The sequence below is a fragment of the Myripristis murdjan genome, chromosome 11 (assembly GCF_902150065.1).
Source record: "Myripristis murdjan chromosome 11, fMyrMur1.1, whole genome shotgun sequence".
NCBI lineage: Eukaryota > Metazoa > Chordata > Actinopteri > Holocentriformes > Holocentridae > Myripristis > Myripristis murdjan.
The window spans coordinates 19,774,699-19,784,698 of record NC_043990.1 but is presented as its reverse complement, the minus strand read 5'-3'; the positions used below and the strand labels follow the sequence as shown (position 1 = coordinate 19,784,698).

The window sequence follows — 10,000 nt, the reverse complement described above, 5'->3', positions numbered from 1 at the left end:
TTTTGCACAGCCCACGTCTATGTACAACTTAACACCAAACTGATCCTATGGGCTTTTTGACCTCCACCCCCATTTTCTCACATTGTCCACCAATGGATGTCCAAACCTGCAATTCAATTTGAAACATAGCAAAAATGGCAGAAAACTCTTTTACAAAATTGGTAGAATTTAAAATATTTTCTGCAGAAAACCAGAGACAAACAGATTGGAAAATGTGGCTGACAAAAGATCAGCATCCACAATGCAGCAGGTTACACCTAAACCACTGGTGAGTGGAGATTCAGGGCTCCTATGGGACTCAAAGCAGCATTTCATTTCAGGACATCCAATCAGTGAAAATGCACTGACTGTCTTCATTTGAGATGTTTGGGGGAAAAAGCAGAAGACCTGTGAGTGAAAAACCTGAATCGAGCACACAAACTGGAATATGGATGGAACACACACAAACACACACACACATACACACTTATGCATGCATGTATGCCAGGCACACACACGTGCACACACATAGACACACATACCAACTGCTACAGGTTGAGATGAAACACAGATAATTAGCCCTAATGGAAACCAGACTTCTGCAGTCTCTCTCTCTCTCTCTCTCTCTTTCTCTCATCCTCAACCCCCCTACCCCCCACCCCTTTTTTTGTGGTGTTGAGTTTTAATGTAAACCAGGGCTTGGTGCCCAATAATGGCGAACTTCAGAGGGAGATGGAAGTGAGGGAGACACGAAGGAAAAAAAGGAGCAAAAAAGAGCCACAAGGAGTCGGTTTATTCCAGAGTGTTGAAACAATCAAAAACAAACCTCGATCCAGGCCTGCTTCCTATGTAGAGAAGTGAGAAATCCACATTTACAAAGATTTACAGCCCCTTGCTGTGTTAAAACACACAGGCCTGAACCTTTGACTTTTATATCAGCTTTAGGACTACAACCCAAAGGAAGGAGATAGAAGTTGTGATAAATGAGAGGGTGAGAGTGTGTGAGTGTGTGTGTCAGTCATCAGGGAGTCTATAAATCATGACACACTTAAATCCTGAGAGCCAGATGCCTTCACACTGATAACAAGAGGTCATCCCGTTACCGTCAAACATCAAAGGGGGCCAAGAGCTGAATGTATGTATGACCCTCTCGGTCTTTCTCTTTCTCTTTCTCTTTCTCTTTCTCTTTCTTTTTCTTTTTCTCTTTCTCTCTCTCTCTCTTCTTTGGAATGTATTGCCCTGTTTGGTAGGCGTGAGAAATCACCCTGTGTGTGTGTGAGTGTGTGTGTGTGTGTGTGTGTGTGTGCATAACCTACATGTGTGTATGTGTGTGAGTGTTTTGAAGCCTCAGAGGTGACATTCCTCCGTGTCAGAGCAACAGCCTCAAGTTTAAGATAACACGGCCACGGTGATCTGAGGGTGGGAATCGATTCCCCCCGGTGGCTGGCAAGGCCCCGGGTCAGAGCTGATGGCTTTACCTTCCGCACGCAAGCCCCTTACAAAAAAGACCCATAATATCCCTGCAATAATCCTCTAACACTCCTATAGGGATTTGTGGAACTCAGTAGTGGTTTATAGTGACCTTATCGCAGTTTATGGTACATTTAATCTCTGATTCTCTACCCGATGTCACATATATAGATATATATAAAATATTCCTAGAGGGATTTGCAGTTTTTCTGTGAGATTTGTATAGTATTCTCCAAGCATTTATTAAAGGATTACTTTGGCCTAGACAAATTTTTGGGTTCAAGCAATGTCAAAAAGATTTGTGGGAAACGTCCGCAAATCCTTTATTCAAGTAAGTAACAACTATAGGGTAATGTAAAAATACTCCATTAAAAGTAAAGTGCCTTAATTCAAAGGTTACTTTAGTAAAAGTAAAGAAGTATTAGGAGTAAAATATGTGTCTAATACTTAAGTATGGAGAAGAAGTATAAGTAGTTAAGAAGTATATAAATGTTGCAGCTCTAACTGCTCCATATACTGTTGTCTAGTTTACATTCTGTGAATCATGTTTTATATTTTGCATTTAAAGCTTATTCTGTAGTTATAAGTAATTTGTAACTTATAAGTAGCCAGTTACTACAGCTATCAGATATATGTAGAGCAATAAAACACACATCATGTTCCTCTGAACTGCAGTGCAGTACAAGTAGGCTATGAAGTCTCTCAAAATGTATTTAATAATTTTTCACCTCTAGTCAAAAAAAAAATATATATAAAATATACTATTTGGCCCCAATGATGCAAAGGCAGAAAATTAAAAAATAAAAAGCCAATTTTGTTTTTGCTCGCTTTGGTTTTAGGCCCACTTTTGTCTAGCTATCATTATAAAAGAGTCAGGGGTCTGCAGAAATCTGGGTGTTGCTGCCACAAAAAGGCACTAAAATAAGTTAGTGAAATTGAGCATTATGGTATTTTGCATGTGTCTCCAAATCAGTTTTGCTATAGGGACTTGTGGTGGTCATGTAAGGGTTCTTGTAGTTGTTTTCTGTCAGGACTAAATATCATTACATGGGCTATCCAGTTCACAGTATGACCCGTATCCGCCCCTTTACCTGTCAAAGCTCTTATGAAAGCTGCTTTGGCACCTGCAGAAGACTCCCAGTGACCTGAGGACATCTGGGAATGCCATGCACGTCTGCCATAGTTCCCCATTTCACTGTTTTAACGGACCACCAGCTTATTATGGCTTTCCCAGATCCCTGAACTCAAGCAGTGACCAGAATAAGCTATGGTTATGAGATGTTTTCTTTTATCCCTTTCACTGCGGTTTATTTGACCGAGGATTTAACCACAGCAAATGAAAATAATAATAGTTTCAAGAAATTGAATTTTCTACAGGCCCAAGTCACCAAGATATGGAAAATAAGTCTGCTTCTCAAGATAATAATTTCGGGTATTGAAAACAATTCGTGCGTGTCAAATAACTGCTTCATGCCTTGAAAGTGATTATGATTTTGAATCTGGTTTGTTTATTATTCAGTCCCTCGTTGGAGAGCTTGCAGTTGGAAATGTAAAATTAATATCCAGACAATGGAGAAGTATGGAAGATGCTTTCATTTTTATTCAAGACATTAACCAAATATTTACAACACTTAAAATGCGTAGACTCCTGATCCATTCAGCATTCTGTGATATCCCAAAATAAATAGGTTTTATTGGAGAGCGGGGAAAGGAAATTTGAACCTGTGTAGAAAAATAAATACAAATACTTCATTTGCGGCAAAATCTTGTCATAGGGAATGCGGAATTAACTGTCATTTCTTTCTCTTGTTTCAAAGCAGAAGAACTCCTCGGAGCTCATTGTCTTTTTGTTTACAACATTCATAGTCGCAGTGGTCGTTTTTCATATCCGTCCTTTCTTAAGTGCTCCCTTGCAAATATCATTGTCCGTGCAACGGGAAATATGAAAAGCCCACTCTCCTCTGAGGCCTGAAGCACAGCGTTTGGGCCTATTTGAGTCCATGTCAGGGTCGGACTGATCCACAGGGTCGTCAGTCTGGATCATCTGTGAAAAGAATATTATTTTGATTGAGATTACCATTCATTTATTGTCAAAAAATGAAAATAAATACATTCACCTTACACAGGAGTCAAGTTGTAGCCTATTTGCATTTTTACACTGTTTGTGGTGACCAACTTGTGGCAGCTAAACGACAAAAATCACTTATATTTTCAAGAAAGCAGTTATGTAACCCACTCTTTGCTTATTTATAAGTTACAGTACGGCTTGCTATCATTTATCATGTCTATTCAGCAAATAATGCGGTGCGTAAAGTGAATTTGAGTGGATTTCATTCTACGACATCCTTTTTCCCCAGACAAAATGACCTACAGATAAAAGGAACTCTATGATAGCTTTTACATGGGCCTGTTACAATACAGCCAAACTACAACTCAGTATGATAGGCCTAATATTACAGGAGTATTATAGCGCATTATCACAGGGGGCGGTGTGGATAGCTGTGCGTAAAGTGGCTATGTTTGCTTGTTGGTTTCTTCTGACTACCGGATGAAATAGGGAGGGGAGCCTACCGTGCCGTTGCATCTGCAGCAGCCCAGCTAGAGGGACGTGGTGGACAAGGACCACGCGCCCCCCATCCTCCACACCGAGAACGCGTAGCTCAGCCGCTCGTGCGCCACGTAGCTGCAACTGGTCCCTCGCGCGTCCAACTCGTCGCTTTGCAGAACTTGGTACAGGAAGTCAATGTACCGGGCCGCGAGCTTCAGCGTCTGGATCTTACTTAGTTTGTCCGACGGGAGGGTAGGGATGATCTTACGTAACGACGTGAACGCATCGTTGAGGGACTGCGTCCGTTGCCGCTCGCGGACGTTGGCCATCACGCGCTGCGTCTGCAGGTCGTCCAAGGAGCGCGCGGGGCTGCTGCTGGCGTCGCTCCCGGCGCTGCCGCCGCCGCCGCCGCCGCTCTTCCTCCCCTTCTTCTTCCCGGGGCTCGGGCTCTCCAGCTCGCCCTCCTCCTCCTCGTCTGTGCTCCGTCGTGCCGCCCGCCGCTTCCTCGCGCCTCTCCGCGGCAGCTGGCGCTCGGTTTCCTCCTCGCTGTTCCCCGCGCTGTCCATCGGGGAGGAGTCTTCTTCCCGCATCGTTTCTTAAGAAAGTTCACTGTAGCCGACCCTTCCGTTCTCCTGTAACCCCTGACCTGTTATGCCCTAAACGGGTTACAACGTCAACAAACACAAGAGGTAATCCGGTGGAGAGAGGATCCTGGCCTGTAATGGGCGTTGATATTACGGTAACGCTCGTGCGCCACGGAGAGGGAGAGGTATCCGCCAGACTGGGACGGCCGGGGTTCTTATAGCGGGGAGCAGGCAGGAGGATTTTGGGGAGCGCCGTGATTGGGTGAGGAGGGGTGTAATATAATACTGCGAGGAGAAGGAGAGGCAGAGCACTATGCTATATTATCATAAATAAAGCGCTCTTCTTAAGACTGGATAAAACAAAAACGCGAGACTAGGACTAGGAATGGCCAGTGTGTTGGTGATTGGGTAGGTTGTCTTGGAGTGGATCATTCTTCTGATTTAGTGTCTATAAAATTATATATTTACAGTTCCTTGTCACCTTAAAACGAAATGTAACCAGTAAGACTCAAGAGGTAGGCCTATTTGATGTTTGAACTTTATCCCCATTACAAATAGTTTATCCTCACTTTAAATGTATAGATAAAACAACACAAATGTCTTCATTTGTTTGTAGGCTATGTATTCATGTTGTACTACTGGTCCACACATATCTTATTCCTGGGCTGGAGATTGGAAGAGTGGTGGCGGTGAAAGTACTATCAGACCTACTGAAACACAGGAGGTTGGAACAGCAGGAGGTTTTTGCTCGTAAGCAGACCGAGGTGTTTATTTTCCCGTCAGCGGCCCGGCGTTGAGGTATGCGCTTAAATGGGTCTGACTCCCGCAGGGATCTCGACACAGCGGCTCAGGTTTAAAAGATAGGCCGTCCCAGGGAGCACTCAGGGCGGATCCGAGCGCACAGCGGGGTCGCCAATGCGGTGGAGAGCTGGCGCGCAATGCAAACATTGGAGGTGAGAAAGACGGAGTGGAGAGAGAGAAACACACACACACACACACACACACACACACACACACACGCACACACACGCACGCACACACACACACACACACACACACACACACACACACAGGACACGGGGCCTATAGACGTTCGTTTATGACCACCCACTTCTTGGGCCTACCACGAATATAATATTAAAATCAAACAGAAATACCTTTACATGTGGGTGAAAGTAGGCCATGGCAACTTGTGGCGGTGGTCTGTGGTGTGCTGCGGTCAGAACCGCCCGCCAGGGGCCCTCAATTTTTAAGAGGGAGAATCACAGACCAGAGCTAGTCTGGTCCTTTCTGTGAGACAAAATACAGACAGCCACAATCGCCACTTGGACAGCCGGGATCTCCCTGCACCAGCTAGCCTATTCCTGATTTGTCTAATTGCCCGAGGGACTGAGAGTCTCTGGAGATTTCTGTGGGGTTTCTCCTCCAGTTTTCTACTCTCCCCTCTCCATCTTCCTCACAGCCTGTGTTATCTTTCCCTCATCTCGTTGAATCAATTTACACCTTGGTGCCAAGGGTAAAATTCCGGGCTCACTGATCGCCGAATTTGCTATTCAAATCCACGACATCTTAACCGTATTTTCACAAGATATGGCTGATAAGGCTATGATATGATAAGCAAATATGTCTTTTTTTATTTGCCGTCCCAGCATAGGCCTATCTGACCAAATGTCAAGCCGCTTTGGTCTCTGCCGCACAAACTTCTCTGTATCTGCGCCAGGCAAGGTGAGGCGAGTGTGTCTGTTGTTGCTCTCCAAGGTGCTGAAACACACCTGAAACTTACATCTCACACAGCACACCTGGTTATCCTGCAACGTCCAGGGCGTCCTACCACACTTTTTTTCCTGCACATTTGGATATATTTCTATCAGTGTTACAGGAAGTACATTAAATGGCCTTAGTCCTTTCAGTGTTTACGAGTTGTGAATTTGGCCTCACAAAATGTTAATGCAATATCTCCCTGACGTAAAAAAGACCTATTTGCATTTTAGTTTTTCAAACGATTTAGTTCACGGGCATTAAGTGGAGATAGTAGCCAATGCAATGTCAACCACGCATCTTTATGTGACTTTGTGTTTTTACCATTGCAATGGTTAAAGAGAGGCTAAAGAGGTCAAGAACACGTAAGAATTATAAGAAATTTATTTCAAACCATAAATTATCTAAGTCACGTACATCAGATGGGTTTTCAGTACTACTGTTTATTCTAAGCTGTGCGCCTTTGTGCAACATTTGTTTTACATTAACCAAACATTAACATTTACCAAATAAAAATATCCTCTTATTGCTCAGCTTATCTCCAGCTATTTAGTCGATACAGCCGAGTTTGGAAGTTTTGTGGAAAATGCTATATGTTATGCAGAGACTTTGCCATTCCTCTTGCCAAAAATGACGCCCTGGTTTAGATGAATCTAAAAGTTTTTGTAGTTTTACGAGCAGCATTTGAATATTAACATTAGATGTGTCGCTCTAAAATTCCAGAAATTGGGCTACATCACATCACAGTTTGGATGGACATGATTGATAGTCTGTGTCTTTTCCGGACAGTTTATCCCATTCAGTGTCTGCGCCATCAGTGATATTGGTGGTAAAAATCAAGTATTCTCCAGCAGGTCCGTCATGAAGGAGATGTAGACGATAGCCAGGCGGAGAGTCTCGATGCGGGACAGCCTCTTCTCGTAGGCGAATGTTGGGACTTTTCTCCTCAGCTCATCAAACGCCTCGTTTAGGCTGAACATCCGCTTCCTCTCCCGCACGTTGGCCGCCTGCCGCTGGACCACAGTGATGATGCGCCTCCGTTTGGACCTGCCGGTGTGCCCATGGGCGCCGCGGGTGTAGTAACCCGGTGCACCCATCACCAGGTGCTCGGAGCGCCGGTCTGCAGGGTGCACACAGTTTCCCAAATCCCGGGTCCAGGGCGAGTCGTTCAACCGAGCCCGGTAGGTCGGACTGGGTGTGACATTATCCACCTGCTGTTTGGGCTTTTGTGGAAACTCCATCAGATTCATGTCACTGACAAAATCCATCAGCGCCGAGTCCACCAAGCGGCTTTGCGTCTCCATATTCAACTCCAGTCTCACAGAGAATATCGCGCTTTTATAGGTCTGCTATTCGGTGAAGCGCAAAAATCGATAACAATCAAAGCTTCAGTGACTGGCTTTGAAACTAAAATTGTTCAGAGGCCATAGCGGGGCGCTTAGTGGGAGAGCATCTCACCAGGTAAATCCAACCTTCTCCAGATCCGGTCAGAGCGCGACACGGTGAGATCCTATTTGGCTCAAGTCCAAGGGCCTTTCCCTGCTGTTTTAATAAGTCTCTATGCCATCTCGCAGCGCGACATCTTTCATGTCCCCTCTAGCTCTAAATTGAGTCCATTTCAGACGGTAGCCGACCGATGAGTGGGCTGAATCCGATGAGCAAGGCTTAAAAAGGCCCGGAGGAAGCTGTAGGGCCCAGCCATTTGATGTGCTGTCCTCCTGAAGGCCCTTAATGAGCTCCTGAAGAACGGAGGCTCTTGACAGAGGGTCATACAGTCTTGTTTGCACTTTTCCACTCTGCTTCAGAGGCTAAATAATGACACTTTTATCACTTAAACAGGCCAGGAGAAGACCAAATAGAACATTCCCTAACAGTCACTATACACCACAAGCTTTTCTGTTGCAAATTAAAGCAAATAGCTGTCCGTTCCCATGGCAGGACAATGTCCACACCACAAGACTGCTGAGAGGGCCAGTGGGTCTAACTGTGGGCCTGTGATGAGGGACTGTTTAGAGTTCAGCCTTTATAGGTCTAAATTTGTCATTGTTATTGTTGATGTTGATGTTGTTGTTGATGATGATGATGATGATGATGATGATGATGATGATGATGATGATGATGGTGGTGGTGGTGGTGACTTGGATGGTAAAGAACACTGATGCAGAAAACGGATAAATTAAACTTGTCCTGAACAACTTTTTCTTTTTAGGGAGTCCCACCGTAAAACATCCCCTCAGTGACTTCATTCATCAATTCAAATTTCAATAGTCTTCTTAAAATCATCCATAAGAAGCTTAAAAAGTGATGCATAATTATTCCAACCCCTCAAAATCAAAATAAAAATGAGCGTTGACTGTGTAGCAGGTGTTGTGGAGAAAGCAAAGTTCAGCTGTGCCTGTTTCAGCTGATAGGAACACTTTCTTACATTTTGCCCTTGTAATGACATGCAATATGCATAGATTGCCTCTAACAATAACTGACCACAATGTCTATTTTAAATGTTTCAGATTTTTTGCTGTCTGGTGGTTTTGCTGTCTGGTAGGTTGTCTGGTGGACATCAACTTCACACTTTTGCTGCTAAAAAGTAACAACCACCCCTCTCCTATTTCAAGCCTTCATCTAACCAGGCAAGTTGACGAAGAACATGATTTTATTTGCAGCTCTGGCTTTTAGGGGAGTAAGTGCAGGTGGGAGGGAGGGTTACATTTATGCACACATTCACACAGGGGAACCTTGCTCAAGGGCAACTCAGCTATTGTGGTTGAGGGAGAGTTTAGAGCATGTCCAAGACCTTCATACCAGGAACTTTCCAGTCACAACCTCACATCAGGCCGCCCTGAAAGTTGCTGAATTCAGCCGGTGCAGTGGTGGTGGTGGTGTTGGTTTTGAAGACCACTGATGACAAATCATTCCACAGGCATGAAAAGTCTAAATTCCAGGCTTGAATAATGACCATGACTGGACTGAACAAAAAAGATCATAATAACAGTGATACTTTACTGATCCTGAGAGGAAAAATGTTCTTTTTGTTTGCGTGTTCCAGGAGGTCAGAGGTCAGTGACTTGCTTGAGCACCCCAAAGCAGGACAGAAGCATACCTCTGAACACAAGCTTGTGCTGGAGTTGGCTTCAGACTCTTTAAAACTAATCCCCCATGCACACACTCACACAGCAAGGAACTTGGCTGATGTGTCACCGTTTTCTGACTAATTTTGGGCGGCTGGAGAGGCTGCGGTTGCATCCATGTTGTGGTCTTCTTGCGTAGCTACAAGTTTTGAACAGCATAAATTGTGTTTTTTAATTTCTTGATAATTCTACATTGATTCAATGAGCTAACACAGAATGTTCTCAAGTATTGTTTTTGAGACATTATACTGTAATTTTAAACAACTGATATATCCTCCACATCCACTTTGTACTTGCCAGTAGGAACTATAGTTCTTGTAAGAAAATCACATCAGGAGACAAGCAAGGAAGCATGTTAATCTGTTTTGTTGATGATAAAAAGTGCAGCCGTGGTTAGTTTTTCTTGTTGGCCATCCACACATAATTTACCTTAGCTCCATAGGAAATGAAAGGACATCCAGGTTGCTCATGTGTTGCTCACAGTGTGAACAGGAACTTAGGCTACCCATCGGACAGAAAACTGACCATACTGTTAT

The 10,000-nt window shown here is 44.2% G+C and overlaps 2 protein-coding genes across 2 annotated transcripts; both read right to left on the bottom strand.

Annotated features, from left to right (window-relative positions):
• Positions 1-3,093: 3,093 nt before the first annotated feature.
• On the bottom strand, positions 3,094-4,662 carry twist1a (twist family bHLH transcription factor 1a). The gene is made up of 2 exons (XM_030063945.1): positions 4,021-4,662; positions 3,094-3,493 (listed from the first exon to the last, which is right to left on the bottom strand). The coding sequence occupies exon 1, from the start codon at positions 4,585-4,587 to the stop codon at positions 4,048-4,050; it is 540 nt and encodes a 179-aa protein (XP_029919805.1). The 5' UTR covers positions 4,588-4,662; the 3' UTR covers positions 3,094-3,493; positions 4,021-4,047.
• Positions 4,663-7,175: 2,513 nt separating this feature from the next.
• Positions 7,176-7,643, bottom strand: LOC115368236 (pancreas transcription factor 1 subunit alpha). Its single transcript, XM_030064270.1, has one exon. It carries the CDS (start codon positions 7,641-7,643, stop codon positions 7,176-7,178), a length of 468 nt encoding a protein of 155 aa, XP_029920130.1.
• Between the last annotated feature and the right edge of the window lie 2,357 nt (positions 7,644-10,000).